The 20,202-nt window shown below is 32.6% G+C and overlaps 1 protein-coding gene across 1 annotated transcript in view; it reads right to left on the bottom strand.

The window, feature by feature from the left end:
• The window catches only part of LOC149425133 (lachesin-like), a 231,663-nt gene that overhangs the window by 165,694 nt on the left and 45,767 nt on the right, over nucleotides 1–20,202 (bottom strand). Inside the window, exon 2 of the mRNA XM_089650973.1 lies at nucleotides 2,281–2,392. Within this exon, the coding sequence (XP_089507099.1) occupies nucleotides 2,281–2,344 (64 nt within the window). The 5' untranslated portion in view covers nucleotides 2,345–2,392. The remainder of the gene's footprint in view (nucleotides 1–2,280; nucleotides 2,393–20,202) is intronic.

Below are 20,202 nucleotides of genomic sequence, written 5' to 3'. Positions count from 1 at the left end.
GCTTAAAAATGGAAACATAAACAAAAAAGTTGAGTTTTCACCAAATTTTCTTTCTAAGGGACGCTTGGTTGTTTTGGGATCCACATAAGTACAATAAACCTTATTACGAATCTCTCTAAGGTTTTTAGGAATCCTCGATTTTTTTGGTTATTTTGACAAAAAAACACACAACATTGTCCAAATGTTTCTCAAAGGCTTCTTCGTAAAAATCCGTTGTTTTGGACGAAAGAAAATTTGCTGTTTGTTTAAATGAAAGTCATAGAAGTTGCAAGAGCGAGAAACAATAGCCCAACACGTGCCACCACAAATAATAATAATACAAAATCTTGAATCGCGCTTTGTGAGGAGTCTAGTAACACAATAAAACGTTTTTTGTAAAATTAAAATTAACCGTGCTACCTGAATATGTTATTGAAGGTTAATAAAAAGTTTTGTTTTTTTCTCATAAGATATAGGATCAATGAATAAACATGTAGGGCTTTTTAAATTTTAAAAATATACAAAATTCTCTCCGGTCTAATGATCAGTCTAGTCAATAATCTAGCAACAATCTATGACCGGATGAAAAGTAAAGAAAAATTATTTTAATTAAAATAATGGAAATTATAAATGTTTTGTTAATTGCGAAATAGTTTACCTAACCACTTTATCATGGATACTAATGACTCGAATGTAAGGATGCAATGAATTTTCTCGATAACCGCATTTTTATAAATAAAATAAACTTCTAATAAACAAAACCAAGACCATAGAAAAACAGTTGCAAATGCACGTAGTCACTTGTTTCCAAGATCAAATAAAGCACGAAAGGTAATAACACGAAAGTAAAAATGTCAAACGTACAAAGTATTAAAACGCGACATTTTAAAAAAGACAATTCAGTCTCTCAAACGTCTAATAAAGCACCGTTGTCTCTTAAAATGGAACATTTTCATTAATTACTTAGTATATTGGTTAGCTCTAAATTTTTCCTAAGCATTGTAAAGTAAAACCTACCAGGGCTGCATCAGAATATATTTTAGATTTCAGCGTTTTTAAAGAGTAAACGCATTACATTTTGAATAAGTGAAAACATTTACATAATAAATAAAATAAAATAACTTTGTTTGAATACTACTTTATTGTATATATTTATAACCAACCGGTTTCAGTTCAATCTGAACCTTCGTCAGGGTTAATTAAAAAAATTTCAATAAAATATGAGATTTTTAACTCAATGGGTGAGTATTCAAAAATCTAATAATGTCTGAAACATTCTGAAATATGCAAAATACGAGAAGATTAGGAGTTCAAAAGATTTTTTACAGAAATTCCAAATCCTATTTTTTTACGTAAAATTTTACCCCCAAATTTGTGTTCGTTTATATCAAATAGTAATCATTGGATACTTTTTTTCTCAGATTTTTTTTTAATATATTTTGTCTTTACATGAATGAGTAATCAAATATTTTTGCCATATTTGACTGAATCTAATACATCAAAAATCTATCAACACTGTTGATATAATTGATCATAATTCAATCTAGTTCATTTTCGTAAAAACACTGCGACAGTGTCCTCATCTCTTCGGAAAAACTATTGATCGTATGCAAAACATTATCATGTAGCTATTAAGCACACAGACAAACAAAATATAATGTTATCAATTAGGGAAGCGTTTTTTTACAAAAAAATATTGTGTATTTGTAATTTAATTAACAAAATACCGTTTTCATTCATTTTCCGGGCATACACAATCACTAGTCCGCCCGTTCCATAGTCTAGAGCCGTGCCTAGGTAAAGCCGTTTGTTTACCCTTGTACTATTTGTTGCGAAAGGGAAAATGCCGGTCTTTATGGGAAAATACACCAAGTGTACACGCAACCATTAAAGGGACTTTTAACTAGGAGCTTCTCTTGCAAACAATGCCAAGTGAAGTGGCATTAGGAGGTTTTGAGCGTAAGAAAACATTACTGGGGTTTTTGGGCGTGTGATTTTAATGTTTATTTCAGTTACTTCGTGAATGGTGAGCTAAAAAAATTTGAACAAAGAAGATTCAATAGATTCTGTTCCTGCGAAGTTTTTTTTAATCTTAAAACTCAGAATGTGAGCATTCGAAAACTTGTAGATTTTAATAAAAGAAAAGGTGTTTCAAATTTCTCTTTTTCTTTAAATCACTTCGGGAAATGTTTAATTAAAACCAAAAAAGGTAGAATAATATCATATAAAATATGCACAAAATTAAAAAATGCATAAATAGACATAAATTCACAAATAAAAGTAACATCACATAAAACTTACCAAAGTTGTTTCCAGTGTTAGCCAAGGCTAGAAGGCCGCTAAAGATGACAACTTGGGCCAACATGACTTGATGCTTCTCATCAAAAGAGCACCATGGAACTTATTAGTCAATCTGAAACAAACATTTCAATTATTTTTAAGTCGAAAATCGATATTGTGGTTCGATCTCTTAGCCTGAAGAAAGTTTAAAAAAGAATTTTCATTTTTAGGATGATATTTCTGTGGAAAAAATGTATGATTCCTTTTTAAAATAAAATGTAGTTAAAGTATTAACGGTTTATTATTATGGTAAGTGGGTATTTTAAGTACTTACAAATCTTTTGATTTTGATTTATTGAGAAAATTACAAATATTATCTACAGAACCTATTTTTTATACGTTTCACAGAACAACTAGTATTAAATACAGAAGCAATATAATTGATCATCATAATTCTTTAGAAAAACTCACAAGGTTCTCGTAAAAAAAAATACCCGACAAAAAAGATTTCCCGATAGCAAGAAAAAAAATCTAATGTTGTATTTCATATAAAGCCTACGCTTTTATGTGATAAATATTATTTAATTGCCTACATAATAATTCACCAACAGCAATGCATCTTATCTACACTTTAATTCAAATGTAAATGCCGATCGAGAGATTCAAAGGGATGTCTACGTTGTAATAGTGTTACCTCCTTCAATAGCTTTGAACTTGGAGGTACGACAGAATACATTGATGTAAATTCAGCAATAAAATTATTACTCCCTTCCTTTATGATTGCCTGGTACTCCGGGAAGATTGGGCTTATTGGATAACTTTATTCACCAGTAAGACTAGGGGAGATTAGGTTTCTATAGGATCGTGTCTTTGCCCATCATCATTAGAAGGCTAAGCTCAAATCTCCATTGAAAATGAACATTTATTCAATCCATGTTCGATTGTACATAATCTTGATTAAGTTTGTACCCTAATTCTGACACCAACGTAACCTTTATAGGTACAGGCAGATGAAAACATGCCACGAACGTTACTTCCTTTGATAAATTGATTCAGTCATTAGGATATTATCAATAATGAATATTAAATTTATTAAAGTTATATAAATGATAATGATTGTTTTCATTTTCATTATTATAATTTTGTAGTGGGAGATATCGTGGGATCAGCAAATGGATAATTGAAGAAGGCGCACAATTCTCTTTGTTTTATTCAAATTTATTTAAATTTGATATTATTTATTTGACTAGCAATACAAACAGTATATTTTTAGACAAATTAAATGGTTTTAAAGTATTAAATATTTTAATATAGACATGTTGATATTAAAATCTATTTATAATAAGATAAATAACGACACAACACGCATTTTACCATAATAGATGAATTCAAAAAAGGTTTATTGTTGAAACCAGGATTGTATTTAACCACTAATTTATCGAGGCAACCAATTTATCTTCGCATATATTTGTATACATACCTATTTACAATAATTTTTAATTAGGTAAAAAAATATGAGTATATCTAAATTTAATCACCAAAGACAAAATAAACCAAAATCCTCTCAAATGAAAAACGTTGGAACGTTGAAAAACTCGAAAGAAAAAAGTGTCGGTCGTATCTGGAAATAAAATTCACGACCTTTGCCTTTCGGGGCAATGTTCTCACTACTGAGCTAATTCAACCATAGCAACATCCATATTTTTTTTACTGAATTCATTTTCTTCTCGCATATTTTTGGCTGCTATCTTTATTTTTTTTTAATAACTTGTTAATTTTTTAACGCCCTATTTGGCATTTACATGGAGATTGACACTTTATTACAGTGTGTAAGTATAACAGAATACATTGACGAATATTCAATATTTTTAAGAAGAACTAATTTTTTTTAGTAAACCTCAAATTGTAATATTTAATAATAGAAGACATTATTCACTACAAGTTATTCCACTGTAAACAATGTAGTATATCTAAGTCCAGTATTGTATTTAAGTCACAGACCAATTTAACCATGAGGGCTGAACGTTTTAGAGTTCTGTGGTTACCTTACAAAATTAATAATCCTGATGTTATCAGATCAACTCTCTATTGGAGTAATTACATGATATGAGTATATGGCAAGCTTGAACATAAACACGTCGCCTGTGAGGAGTTGAGCCTCCAGCCTACACGTGCTACAGATAAATTTACATACAGATAATTAAATCCGCCCATAGTGAATCACCATTTGCTTCCACCACATCCATGTGTCTTCTGATAAAGCCATTCGAGTTATCGAACCTAAATCCATTTATTGAGGTTGTGTTCCAATGAAATTTTATCATAAGATAACGCAAAATCTTCCAACAGGCTTATTACATCATTTTATTATATGAAGACATTTCAAACAATTTTCACACTCGACCGTTTTCCATTTCATCGGTCTGTGAATGTGTGTGTACATTCCGTTTGCATTTCAAGATGTATATCAAGTTAGTGATGTTTCTTCCGACAAATTACATTAAAAAAAACTGCTTTTCCGTCAGGAAAATGTAAATTTTGTATATTGAAGATGGAAATTTTAAAAATTGAAAATATGCATTTTAATTTCAATTTTCGCAAAAATTTACAAAAACCTTTTGTCTTGTTTCAAGTAAATGTTGACAAATGTTGTTAAAGCACCCACCGTGTGTCAACTTTACAAATTGTTGAAATAACATAATAAGTAACATATTAGTTTTTTATTTTATTTTTTTACATATTTTAAATTTAGCACAAAACTGTTTTTTTTCACGGAATTAGTACCTTTTTATGACTCCACACCCAACGGCCACGGCACTGAGGAAAATAATTTCCCTCAGACCCTATGTCATCTTTGGGGATGCTGATTTTGAAGAGATAAAGTAGTGAATAAGTCTTGAATAGACCCATGTTGTAATAAAGAGGAAACACACAACACAATGCAGTATTTATACTCATTCTTATGCATAAATACTGCAAACTTGATATTCAGCATTAAACTCATTCTGACGCATAAATACTGCAAACTTACTCGATTTTTTTAAAATTATTGTAATTCAGCGTGTGAGCAGCATCAAACAAATTTAGTGTTGCAAACATGGATCATTGTCAATTTAATTTTTTACCTAAGATTTCACTTTTTATAGTGATTTGTTGCGAAACCATTATCACATTTGAAATGGCGTCTTACAGTAGATAATATACGCGGTCGTTAAAAAGCCTCATTTCAATTATATGACCTATCTCCGCTCGGGTTCACTAGAATTGTTAAATAATGCATTGAGAAAATTACAAGGAAACGTAGTGTTCAGTTTACGACCTTTTAAATAGACGAAAATTATATAAAGAGGGTACTGAAACATTATTTACTTTTATCGGCAATGTTAGTTGGAAAGCTGCTTAAAGAAGTTAGATTAAATGTTTTTATGATTTACTCTAAAACAACTTATTAAACTCGTCGTATAAGCAAAATTAATCATACCAAAGACTGGCGTATTTTTAATTCAATTTTTGTTTAAAACAGTAAAAACAATTGCTTATTAATGGACTTTAATAATTAATAGATCAAAAAGTAAACATCGTGACATTATTAAGACAACGCTTTTAAAATTCTTCACTCGGCCGGCCTCGTGACTCGTCGGCTCTTTCCACCCGGCCGCCATATCTCTGTGCGGTGTATTTACTTCTATTCTCACTATAATTGGCAATGGATCTTTTCTAAGAGATCGTGAATTTTTAAGTTGAAATGTATTTCTTTCTGTACATATATTTTAATAATAATAAAATAAATCTAAACTTATCTGATATAGATTATAAATATAAAAAGAAACCCATGTTTCTCTACCCGTCTAATTTTCTTCACAATCAGCCACTGCCATCCACTGGTGGTTATGGTGGTAGAAAGCCCTCAGTGTCACATCGAAAGTAAGAGAGTTTGGTGGAGGTGGTTGAGCGTGGGTGGGAGTGGGTTACGAAAACGTGCCTTGTTGCGGGAAGGCCGCGAATGCTTAGGATTATTTCAGAATGGGCCCGTAAAATGTGGCGGTGAGTCTGGAAGGTTTTAGAAAGTTTATGAAGGTTCTCAAATGCTCTAGAAGATTCTGGTAGGAGACAGTTCAAGAAGTTTGAACCGGAAAGTTTGAGAATGCTCTTGAAAGTTCTGGAATGAGCCACTGCAACGCGTGGCGGGCGGGGTACAACTAGTGTTATTTTATTTTAAAAAATACAGTGTGTGGCAAGCCTACGCACGACGGAAGTGAAACTTTTAGTATTCTTCTCTCTCTCTCTTTTCATTTCATTCTCTCTTTTTTTCTGTCTATTGACATATTTATAAGTAGCATGTGATAAAAAAAAAATAAAAATTATTAAAATATGGGATTCGAACCCGGGTCCTGCATAACGAGTGTCGAACGCTCTGCCTCTAGACCGCGAGGAGAGGTATCTCGCGCGACGAGAACCGCGTATACAACGTGAACTCCTCAATTGACTTGTCCCGCTCAAATTTTCGTTTTCAAACACGGCAAATTAATAATATCACATAACGTCTCGTTAACGCTTTATATAGGGTCGAATCGAAGATATATCGGCAGTGTGAAGTCATATCTGTCGTTTTTCAAAATATTTCCGTATATTTGTCCGTTTTGAAAAAGATCTATCGTGTTTTAACAGTCTCATACCCGTATGGAGTCTAAATTTGAAAAAAATTTCTAAATTTTGAAAAACTCACTTACGGCTGTGTTTTTTACTAAAAAAACTTGTCACGCACGTCTGCGAGGGTAATTAGTCGCGTTATCAGCCTTGATTAGTAATTTTAATGATTCAAAATAAAAATAATTAATCAAAATAACGAGCGGCTCTATCGGCTCGATTTGTAAGCTATATTTCGACCAAAATATCATATAGTCAAAATATCTAAAAGTCGCAACACGAGAACATTTTATCACTTTTCCTCGTATTAAAAAAATCACAAAAAGAAAAAAAAAATAGTTAAAGCGGGGATCGAACCTCGGTTATTCACGACGACAGTCGGGCGCTCTGCCTCTAGACCGCAAAACTGAGTTTGGAGAGTGACCTAAACTAGGTATATAATATTAGCTAGGCTCCTATAGCGAAATGATCACGGTTTTTCGTGACGGTCATGAGTCGGTTTTACTCCGGTCCTCGAAAATGCATAACGCGCGTAAAGAAGTTTCACTTCAATGTAAAGACTTGTTAACTTTAATTTTTACTTCCATCAATAAATATCAATTTCGATGTTTCACGTCAGCCAGGCGTCCCGTGACGGCTATATTTTTATTCATCATAATTTGAAAAACGTTGATTGTAACCGATTATTATTACTTGTAATCGTCAACACTAAATTATTCGTAAGTCATTGTATTTGGTTAACTCACTAACGTTTCATTTAGAAATAAAAAAATTGCTTATCTTTTTACTACCAGAGGTGTGCTACAAATTATCCAGCCCCCGAGCAAGCCTATTAACCGGGCTCATGCCAGTGAATACGTAAAATGTGGCTCATAGAAATTGTAACGAATAATTGGGATGCTACATTATTATTTCATATGCTTAAGTCCATATAATCTTTGTGTGATAATCTTGCGGTGCAGATGAAAATTATTATAGGTTCCGTTTACCTACTTAATAAAACTTTCTACATAATCCCAGCAAGTACGGGAGAGAATAGGGGAAAGAGAAAACGCCACAGGCGATAATTTTTCGGATCTTTAGCAAAATATTAATTTTTTAATTAATTTAATACGAGCCCCAACAAGGTCCAGGCCCTATGGTAAGCTTCCAGCCCTCTCTGTTGATTGCTACCCTACTGATTAGTATAAAGCAGAAAATATCTTTGCGTGAATCACGAAAAGCTCTCGAAAGATGTTGTGAAATATTCTCAGTTTAAACAGTCCGGAATATCAAGATTAGCACTTCTTCTTCTTCGATGGCGCTACAGCCCATATCGAGCTTGGCCTCCTGCAACAGTCGCCTCCATCTCCTCCTGTCCTCAGCGGCTGACTTCCAGTTTGTCACCTGGAGAAGCTGTGCTGTATCCCCTCTTACCTCATCTTCCCACCTCAGTCTTGGTCTTCCCACTTTTCTCTTTCCACCTGGGTGACCAGTCAGAATTCTTTTTGGGACGCGTGTATCCGGCATTCTCTGTACATGCCCAGCCCATCTCAGCCTGAGGAGTCTCATGTGTGCAGAGATTCTAGGGGCCTTATATATATCGTACAATTCTATATTGTGCCGGATACGCCACTGTTCGCCCTCGTTCACGGGTCCACATATTCTTCTCAGCACCTTTCTTTCAAAAGTATCCAGCATTTCAGCCATCTTTACCGTCAGTGTCAGCGCCTCACATCCATATGCCAATACAGTTCTTACAATGGTCTTATATATGGTTATTTTGGTTTTTCTGTGGACACTACGTGACTTAAACACTGGCAGCAAAGAGAACTATTTTTTGTTGGCTGCTGTGATTCTCCTTCTGATTTCTTCAAGATTAGCACACAACGTCTTTTATATAACGAGTTATCGAACTGTCATATATGTTTTTAACATTTAAAATGCTTCCACGCGAGATCCCAATTGTTTTCTTTATATTATCAAATAAGTCAATTAGAAAAGTGGTTTCGATAAAATAACGTTCCAATCTCGGTCAAAGCCGGATTGTCAGTAAGTAGGTAAATATTAATATCTTACGTAATATAAATTATATGTACCGGGCTGTACAATTAAATTAGTCTGTTAAGGAATTAATGATAATTCAATTTTAATAAACCCCAAAAGGGAGCACTTTTCGCTGCTACCTGAAAATTAACATCATAATAAGGGTGAAAATTGTCATTTTACGTGATTGAAATTATTATACAGTTACATTATTTAATACCTCGACAAGCCAAGAGAATAAAATAATGTCATGTTAATCTATTCCCCACGTTTACATTCGTAATAAGTGTATAAATTCTTAATCCCTACAGGGTGACGGTGGGTGGGTGAGGAGTGGCAAGCGGAAGGGTGGTGGGGAGGTTGGGTTTAATGTTCGTATGGAATTAATTAAAGGGAGGCTTGTTATAAACCCGAACCCAAGGTATGCAGAGCGTCTGGGCCCAGATGTACATACATACCTGCCGCTTGAGCATATTGCCAAATTGGTGACTTTATTAATAACGATCCGAGTATCTATGGGCCATCAATATTTCCGGGTCGAGGAACCTTATGGTTATAAAAATGTTTCAGAAAAATATTAATAAAAAGTGAACAGAAAAAAACATTAAAGAAAGGCAAACAAAAATAATAAACCTCGGGATAGGTTACTTACTTAATCTAAACTAATTTTACCTTTTTTCCCAGTTACAACTTTTATCCAGTGACACTTTTTTACTAGAAAAGTTCACTTCAGTCAATAATTGCCAACAGAAAGTTAAATGTGTTATTTACCATCATTTTGATGATCGAAAAGTGGATTTCCTACCATACATATCACACGACGATACTGTTATGGTCATACGTTCTTAGTTTGGGAACAAAACTTTATAATACGTTATTTTACATAGTTATGATACTCGAAAAGTGGATTCACTGCCATACATACTGCTCACAATTATACTGTCATTAAGTTCTTACCTCGTGAACAACAAGGTAAATACGTTTATTTGACACAGTGTTGATGCGCTACAAGTGGATTTACCACCATGCATACAGCACACAATTATACGAGAGAGTCATATTTTACCTTATGAACAAACCGTTAAATACGTTTATTTGACATAAGTGAGAAAAAAATCGAAAAGTGAATTTACTTAGACACATACCGCACATGATTATATTGATCTCTTATCAAAATCGATCATCAATTTTCTCCTTTTTCCACTATACAATAAAACAACCGTTGCATATTAATGCTAGTGAACTATGCCACATACAAACAATAAGTGTAATAAAAGAAGGGTCACTCATTTTCTAAATTCATCTGAATATTTTTTTACTTACAAGAAAATATCTGTTGATTTTCCAAGTTAATTTTTTAAATTTAAACATTCACCTCTCCTCGCTTATAATTATTTTAGGTTTCACTCGAAATTGTCTCAAATTGACTTTACAATTTGCCTTTGTCTTATTAATAATCAACTATGGATCGCGAATATTTAAAACACAACACGCACCGTGGGAAATCGTTTCACCAACTAATATATTTGTATCCGTCGTATCTTCCAATACTAGTCACTAATATAAACTTGATGCGTTTCAAAAGATTATTGATACTTTGCTTTATAAAAAAATAACAGACACTTTACCTGAATCATTGAACCGTCAAAAGATTAGTTTTTATGGAAAGTTACTTTCGAAACCGGGCCATCAATGCGTTAAAATAAAGTGATTTAAAACACAGGTATGTGTTTATGTACTCATTAATTTTATTTTTACTTGGATGGAAATATGCTTAATTTTCAAAAAAGAATATGCCATACTGCTATACTTGCTGAATTAATGGCAAAAGAAAATGAAACCATATAGACGAGCAGCTATTACCTTACGACATCATCAGCTCTGTGCAGTCGCATCTCGGTAGTTTTCAGTTTTCATAAAAAATCTAATGGGACGGTTTGAGCTACCGCATGCCATTAAGTCGGCAGCTACCATTGCCTTGCTGGAGCGATACTGTTGTGTTGATTTTCTATTATCGCGACAGCATGCCGAAAGCACGTATGTTGCCCACAATGGACTTCTGCAAGCTGCTCGGCAATATGATGGTGATTTGATTATTAAAGTAATTTAATTTATTTTATCGCTATAGAGAACCCTTTCTAGAGTTATTATATTATTATTAAGCAGCTATTTCCACCAGCCCTTCTACACATTTTCTGTGTAAAGGTACCTAGTTAAATTAACATTTCACTTTTCTCACGGGAAAAAGAAAAAACCCCAGCATTTTTATCATTCCTAAATTCGTAGATTTTATCGGTAACTTTATTAGGAAATTCAAGCTTTCGTGTAAATTCAAATTTTAATATTTTTAAGCCTAAAATTTTCTTAAACTTTTAAATTCAAATAATACAACATAAAATGATAGCTATTAATAAAAAAATAAAATAAAAGGGAAACGAAATATAAAAATGATAAAGTTTAAAGAAAGTAAATGAAAAGTTTAAATGATATTTGGAAAGTATGTAGAGTAAGTAAATTGTTAGGAGAATTTAATTTTCAAAGTTATTTTAAATACTCAACAAATCTCATCCTAAACCCTTTATGAGCTTAATTATAAGTTCGATGAAAATAATAATAATTCTGGGAAACTATTATCGTTATGTAATGTGTTGTACCAGATGGTAGAATTCCTTTAAATCGTATTACATACCATTTCCATTATTAACCCCTGATCTCGCTTTGTTGGGGCGGAAAAACATACTAGATTATTTCCCTTCAAGGTATAATAGAGGGACCTTACATTATATTAGGATATTTTTAACTCCACCAAATATTTCTCACTTGAAATCTGATAAAAAACAAGTCTACATAAAATTACTAGAAATATATTAGAATTATTTAATAGTTTAGGGTTTGAAAACTTTTCACGAAAAGACTAAAATCGAGATCCTAAAAATCTAAACAGTCAATTTTGTTCGAGAAAATCAAGCAATACTGCCCACGTAAAACTTGAATTTCAACCATTTATTTTCTTTTAAATATTGAAGACAATATTAGTGATTTTTAAACGCAAATCTGAAACAGAAAAATCAGAAAAGGAAACGGTCACATCAATGTGACCGTTTCCTTTTCTGATTTTTCTGTTTCAGATTTGCGTTTAAAAATCACTAATATTGTCTTCAATATTTAAAATATTATAATTTGAGGTTTTACTCAATAAGTTATTCCGAAAAATAATCATTTATTTTCTGTTCAGCAATGGAAAAAGACATTTAATTTGGGAGGCTGGTTTGGGTACCGTCGCCCGGGGAACCATTTATTGGTTTACCAACACCTCTGCCATAGGAAGTCCCAAGTGGTTCACTACATTTGGTGATTTAGCAGGGGTGGCCGGGTTCATCATGTGTCAGGATGCACCTGCATCCAGATCGAGAGAGGTTGGTTTGGGAGACCCCTTTACCTCTCGAACTGGTCGCTCGACCCATCGCCTAGCGCCGCAGTGAGAAGGACAGATCATTCATCCGTCACTCCTGAACACACTGATCCTTAGATTCCTACCCAACCCTCATCCTTCGTTTCCTCTAAACATATGCTCCATACAAGATTCCTAACTAGGCCTCCTATGTGGGGTTAATGTAAAAATGATATATATTATTTTTCGAAAATACCAAAAACAATATTAGTAGATAATGTAATTAAACAACTTTAAGCAAAGGGCGAAGTAAAACTTGTTCCTACGCTTATTTAAGTTCATCAAATATATTATTGTTTCTAAACTTATAAAAATTGGAAAAAAATAGATTTTGTTCACATTATTTCATTCTTCGGATCAAAATATTGCCAAAGAGTCCAATTCGAAAAAAAACAACTGTACCCGGTACCATCTATACCAATGAGCGTTCTTTTTTACGATGCAATACTATTTAACCCTCAGGATCCGACCAACTACAATAGCAGTTCTGTGAAATCATGACTTCCTTCAGGTGCACTGCAATGTGCAGTGTGCAGAACTAGGTTTTAGATGTTTTGAACGCATTTTAATGCTGTCCATGAAAATTCCTAAGTAAAATATTGATATTGTAGATGTCTGTCAATTATTTCATATATATATATATATATATATATATATATATATATATTTTTTAAAGTAAGACAAACATTCCCGGGTTACGAATAACCCAACAATGTTTGAAAATCTCCTACTACCACCACAGAAAGCCAAAAAAATAAAAAATAAATATATAAAAATATAATTTTCAATATTATATTGGTCTTTGAGATATTTACAAAATATTACCCGGCTTCTAAAAAAAGCAAGGACGTGTGTAAAAATGTACGAATCATCTAATTTTGGGGGTGTCTCGAGCAATTCGAGTTTTGTCGTTTTCAATAACTAAGGTTAGAGTTTAGTAAGAAAGAATTGACGGGAAGACACACGACCAAGAATTGCCATACTGCAGATTTAACTGTCCTAACGTATTTTAGACAATTGTATATATTTGTCTTTTAGAGGAAAAAATATATTTTTTGTTCATAAGAAACAGATACTTTGTGATGTGACATTATCATTTAAAATAAAACAATAAACACGTTTCGCTATAACCTTTGTTTCCTTTTTTAAATTAAATTATTCTTACTACAAAATTATTTCGCAAATACATCGATAGATCTTTAAGATAATAATAGGAATATTGATACGTTAAGTGGATTTACCTTGTGAATAAACACTAACTCAATAACGTTATCTTGTTGCGGCTTGTATCTCAAATATTGACAAATCGGATCTAATGGGGTATGGTATTTAAGATCGGCGGAATTTCCTAATATTGAATTCGATAGAGCGGTGAACCAAGCAACGGGACCTTCCACTTTCCTTTGGGTTTAAGGGTGCGGAGATTGGGACGGGTAGAAAGTCCTGCTCCCTTACAAACAACTGTTATAAGTATTCTGAATGCATTATTATGATTGGTGATATAATAATATTATAATGCTAATAGTGGTAATAAGCTAACATAAAACGTAAAATGAAATTATTTATAGTCGATAATACTCCTGCAAAGAATTGTCTTTGCGTTTTATTTTTCTTCCATTGCGTCCTTAACTCCAAAGGCTTATTTGTTCCATTCTGGGAACAACTCATATATGATCTCCTAGAATCGTTGTCTTTCTTATTGTCATGGTTAGAAATATGATCTAAACAGCGCGAGCGTCGGAAAGTAAAAACAATATCTTTATATATTCAAATCTAGAAGTTAATAACAGAATAATTCAAATGTATAGCTGTGTAAAACCAAATGTTCCGACCGCAATTTGAGAAAATTTTACGTATTTTTGTGATTTTTTTATTAATTAATTTTAAACAAAAAGAAAAATGAGGTGGCAATAATGTTTATATAACATTTGTCTCTTAAAATAAGGTGGCAATAATGTTGATAAAACATTAGTTTCATAAAATGAGGTCGAAACAATGTTGATAAAGCATTTGTCACATAAAATGAGGTGGCAATAATGTTGATAAAACATTAGTCTCATAAAGTGAGGTGGCAATAATGTTTATAAAACATATGTCTCATAAAATGAGGTGGAAATAATGTTGATAAAACATTTGTCTCATAAAATCAGGTGGCAATAATGTTGATAAAACATTTGTCTCATAAAGTGAGGTGGCAATAATGTTGATAAAACATTTGTCTCATAAAGTGAGGTGGCAATAATGTTGATAAAACATTTGTCTCATAAAATGAGTATTTTTTCGTTATCGGTAATTTTAGTTCAGTGTTTAGACAAAAAAACGTGTGAGCCTTTTTAAAAAAATTTTTATGTTTCTATTCAAAATTTTAATATTTTAAAAGTTAAATGTTTATTTCTAAACAGTTTTTAGTTTTCGGATACGTTCACAATTATTCCATTATTTGGATTTTATTTCAAAGCGGAAATACTGCGACTTTCTGTTAGAATATGCCTGTTCTGAGGGGTTAAAGACATTAATTACTATTGCTGTCCTATTTGGGTAAAACCTAGATTTACATGCCAGGCATTGAGGCGCTCTTTCTTTGGTAAATGGCATCCAACGAGTAATGATTATTTTTGATTGTCTTTAATTACAAATTTCAAGAAATTTCTGGATCAGTATTGTTTACTTTGACCCATCGTATTATATTTCTTTAAAATATCAAGGTAGGGGCTTTGAAATATTCCGAACGCAACTTTGTCTTTCGAGTCAAATATCCTCTGGTACGTCAGGTGGTTAAGGTACTTACATAGTATGTCGGGAGGCATGAGATGTGGAGAACGGAATATTTAGCAGGTCACGTGACAGGGTGTGTTAGACAATGGGTTTATAAACTCCCTGCAAACCTACATCTGCATGTACTCATTGTTTCATCATGTATTGTTAGCAGTTATGATTGTTTGCATTGCTATTTCTAGTTGGTACTGCGAGACTTGATTTGTCCTCCGGCAACACATGAAACTATCATTTGGTCAAACAACTTGATTTTAAAACTTACTGCTGACAACCTGCAGACTTACAGACTTACTAGTAAACATATACCGCCGCCCAGGGAAATATTTTTTGTATAACCAACCCCTCTGCCATAAGTCACCTCAAGTAGTTCGATACGTTTGATGATTTAGAAGGGGTGCTAAATTTAAAATAAAAATGTGTTAAATTTTACGCAACTGATAAACAGCGATTGTTTATTAGCAAGACATTGATCTTTTTACTAGTAATGCTATTAATATTTAAATCTGTTCAGTTTTTTCTAAAGATTTTTTAATAATAAAAGAAATCTCAAGACTTGGAACTTGTTCTCAAATGGATACTTTCACCTAGTTAGATAGCCAAACAAAATGGGAAAGGTCACATATACTCGAATATCGCTCATATATTAACCCAGTGTAGTACCAAAACGTCAATTACTTCGTGCACACGGGCAACACCACGCGCCATTAAATTTAAAAAGGCTTAAATAAATAAAAAATCCTATTTAAGATTAGTGCAAAAGAAAATGTCCAGAATTACCATGCGAGAGACAAAAACTATTGGTTCGCTTGAATTTCAGTAAGATTTTTCTGCTAAACTCCATTTTATAAAATCATACTTGCTTGCAAATATTACGTGCAAGCAAAGGACGATGGAAAAGCACCATCGGCAAGATGACGACCAATTTCAATGATGAAGATGAAATTCACAAATTCAATATGACGCAAGGAACGAGATTAATTTGATCATCCCAGGAAATTCGCTTAAAATATTAAATCCGAGAGCATTGTCAAAGCTTTGGTTATTAAAGGGATATAATCAAGCTCGTGCTTCCTGTATTTTCATCAGTATCAGTGGGTGCCTATGCTTATAGCCCACGTGTATGTATAGGTACTGTGGTGTCTGGTGTGCGTATTTATCTCTGGAACGACGGAGAGGTAATTTAATATGCAAATTATTTCATTTTTACACGTTTTCTTTAACGCTGCTACGTTACTCTCTCGCTTTACAAAAATGCATTTTTACCATAGGCGATTACGGGAAAGACAGAACAATATCGCTAATTGAAAAAAAATATCGGATTGTTAGAGAAAAATCTGGAAAATTTAAATGTTAACACCTAAAAAAAAAGATTTTTCTTTATTGTTTTGCTGTGTTTTGGGTGATAATAAAATAATAAGTTCTTATCAATTTTAAGACACCATAACAAGCCAACATTTATAACTTGTTTGGTGGTTTCATATTTGTTTCCTATGATGAGGTCGAAACAATTATAAGAATTTTTTAAATTGTATTGATAATGTAGGTATCCACTTACACCTTTTAAGCTTCCGATAAAAGGTAACATCGTTGAATTTAAATGCAAAACACTTTAATATTGAAATTTATATGTGTTTTTGATCTGTAGTAATGTAGTCAATTCACGTAGGAATTCATTTTTCAGTAGTAACCGTGATTTTTTTCAGAAATTATGTTTGTTATTCAAAGTAAGGATGATTTTTTCTTTTTGTCAAATTAGAAATTTTTTTTGATAAACAGCGCAATTCTGAAGAATTGTCGATTCACGACAAACATCTTTTTGCAAGATTAATGAAATCGTGAGGGTTTTTTGTAATGTCCCTAGAAAAGTGTATACTCTAGACTCTAGAGTGTACTAGACCCTAACAACATACATCGAAGACTACTACTAGACTAGAATAGAAAAATTTCTCGTAGCGAAGCGGAATGAATCCTTAGAAGTGAACGAGCAATTTTTTTATGATGTTCGTATAAATGAATGGCTATTAGAATATTTGTTTAAAATCAAATATTCCAAATAAAACGTCTTATAAAAACTAACAATTTAACTCACTAAAACTATGATTTCATGATGTCGTTTGTGCCCATTATGAAATACTAAATCAATAAATGTAAAGATTTCAATTTAGGCCCGGCCCTGAGCCAAAGCAGCGCCTGGCGCGAGTAAAATTTAGGCGCCCATTGTCAAAACCAAAAACGCGCAGGTCGGTGATCACTATAGTAATAATAAAGCGTGGTTTTGGGGAAAAATAATTTCAAGGGTGTTTCAAGGAGTGTTAGGACTGTTAGGTGTTAGGCATTCGGCGTGCGGAGAAGACTTCTCCCATAGGGCCGGCCCTGGATGTCATTAAGGTTATCACATTATTTATTAAACGAATTACGGAATATTTCCAAGGTATTTTAAACATACTATATATTTCTTATTTTTTAAGATGTCGTAAAAAAATACCATTTTACAAACTAGATAAAATTAGCTTTTTGATTTGTTGCATTTGAATTATTCTTTAATATTTATAAATGGAATATTTTAATTTTAAACATGATAAATTTAAAAAATCGCATAGGTATTCTGCTATTCTACTTCCAACGTCGAAAAATTGTAGAAAATACGAAATTTACGAAACAAATTTATTTTATTCAGAGAATCAGCAAGATAACTTCTACTTGATTTTTACCTCATTTACACGATAAAAAATATAGTAGATACTAATCCTAAGAGAATAACCAAAAAAATACAGTGTGTGGCAAGCCTACGCACGACGGAAGTGAAACTTTTAGTATTCTTCTCTCTCTCTTTTCATTTCTAAGTATTAATAAGTTTTTGTACACACTGTTTGTGTGTACATGTCCATTATTTATTATCAATATTATAATTATTAACATACTTTGCATTATTATTATAGATCATTACATCATATTTCACTGTTAGTATAATCTCGCCAATATGTTAATCAATCCTATCATGCTATTACAACAACAATACTATTTTGTGAGATATTTATCCACTCTTCTTGGTTATGTTTACCTTACGTTAATGTCATCACTGTGTGAATCAGACTCTCTTCTTCTTTGGTGATTTTCAGGGGATATTTCCTCTTGTGCCACGAATGTTTTTCTCACTTCTATCTCGTCACTACTCATTTTTGACACTAAAACTCTGTTCCAAATCGAATAAACCACAATCAATTACGTATTTCACTCGTATTACACTCACCGCGCAGTACACGAAGCAAGCAGCTGATGCCTGGCGTGGCGTCGTTGGCTAGAGAGAGAGGAAAAGAGAGAAGAGAGAGAGAGAAAGTTCGTCAGTGGCTCCCTCACCTCAGTAAGCGACTACTGTGAACGTGAACTGTGACAGTGAACGGTGAGCGGTGGTGGGGGTCCCGTACCCCCACCACCAAATGATCACGGTTTTTCGTGACGGTCATGAGTCGGTTTTACTCCGGTCATCGAAAATGCATGACGCGCGTAAAGAAGTTTCACTTAAAAAAAATCACATTTACATATTTTGGATTCAATGTTTGCGCAAAATAAACGTTGATTTATAGGATTTATATATATCTACCTACACATGCATTAGACATTTATGTTATTAAAATTCACACAGTGAATTTAATAAAACTTCCATAAAAGTGGTGTTGTTTAATAACATAAATGCCTTATGCATGTGTAGGTAAATACAAAGTTTAAAAAATCCATGTTCAAGTTGGTCACAAAATGGATCCAATATGTCAGATTTTTTTTGTTAATTATCTAACATTGTTATAATTTTTAATTGTATGAACGAAATCAAAAGTAAATTGACGGTTTTCTTGCAAATTCCTTAAATAAAAGGACTGGGTTTAATTTAAAATGTTTGCAGTAAACTTTTTGTCAACTTTTTAAATGTTTAAATTAAAATCTTACAATTTTGAAATATGAAAGTATATTTGGAATGGTAACCGGATAAATCATCAAAATGAAAATTTATCACGTCTTTAAAAAGTTATATAAAGTCATGGAAAGTGATGAAACAAAAACTTTACTTACTGGGTTAAGTAGGTTAGGTTAGGTTAGGTTTAATCTTTTTATTTCATCGTTTATAATGACTTAATATCATTTAAAAGGTGTGTTGAATTGTCACTGTGTTGAGTTATCATGGAACCATTTCAAATACCTAAAAGGCATTCTAAAATTGTATTTTTTTCCAAAATATTCCAAAAAAAATAAAATAAAACATTTAAAATACCGAAAATTTCCGAAAATCGATGAGAAATAATTATTATTTCAAGTTTGTGCAATAGAAAAATAACCGTCTTTGGCTGGGTAAGCAGTTTATATAATATTTTTTCATGAACTATATATGTCAGTTACTATTTAACGTTTCAATTAGTGAGGTTTTCACGTACATAGTTTTTTAGTAAGACTGTTAATTTTTTATTTTTGGAAGGCTGGAAGACTTACATAAACAAAGCGCTTAGCTTCAAAGTAATTCCGCAATCATACCTAGGGGGTTATGGCAGAATGTTATTTGGTTAAATCTTTGGGTGGTTTCATGTTTTACAACGCTTACGAAACAAGACATGAATATAAACGATAACATTCACGGCGACATCAAATCTCGTTAAACAAAAGTACTTACGCCGTTAAATAAATCATAATACAGGGAAAGAAGTAAAAAAACTTTTATGACTTTAAAAATCATTTAGGACGTGACGGCTCTTATCGCCCCCCGGGAACTGGCGGATAAGGGAGGGATATTTTAAATTATCCTCAGGCACAAATTATCCCCTAACCGGTTCTTTTGCTTCAAATTAATCTTACAATTCCCAGAGGAGCCAGCCCTGAGAAACATCCGACTCTATCTAAGACACTGACACAGTTTTTCGATGTGCGTTTTAAATCATGATAATTAACAATATAAGAAACCCAATCATTGTTATTGAGTCAACGTTTAAACCTTAGAGGTCTCAGAAGTAAAACGTTTTTGTTAATTAATTTTCGAAACATAAAAATACTATAGATGAAAA

Source organism: Hesperophylax consimilis, chromosome 3, assembly GCF_061612785.1.
Source record: "Hesperophylax consimilis isolate HC1 chromosome 3, BYU_Hcon_1.0, whole genome shotgun sequence".
Taxonomy (NCBI): Eukaryota; Metazoa; Arthropoda; class Insecta; order Trichoptera; family Limnephilidae; genus Hesperophylax; species Hesperophylax consimilis.
Note: the sequence above shows the minus strand (reverse complement) of the source record. Positions and strands in the feature narration are given on the sequence as shown.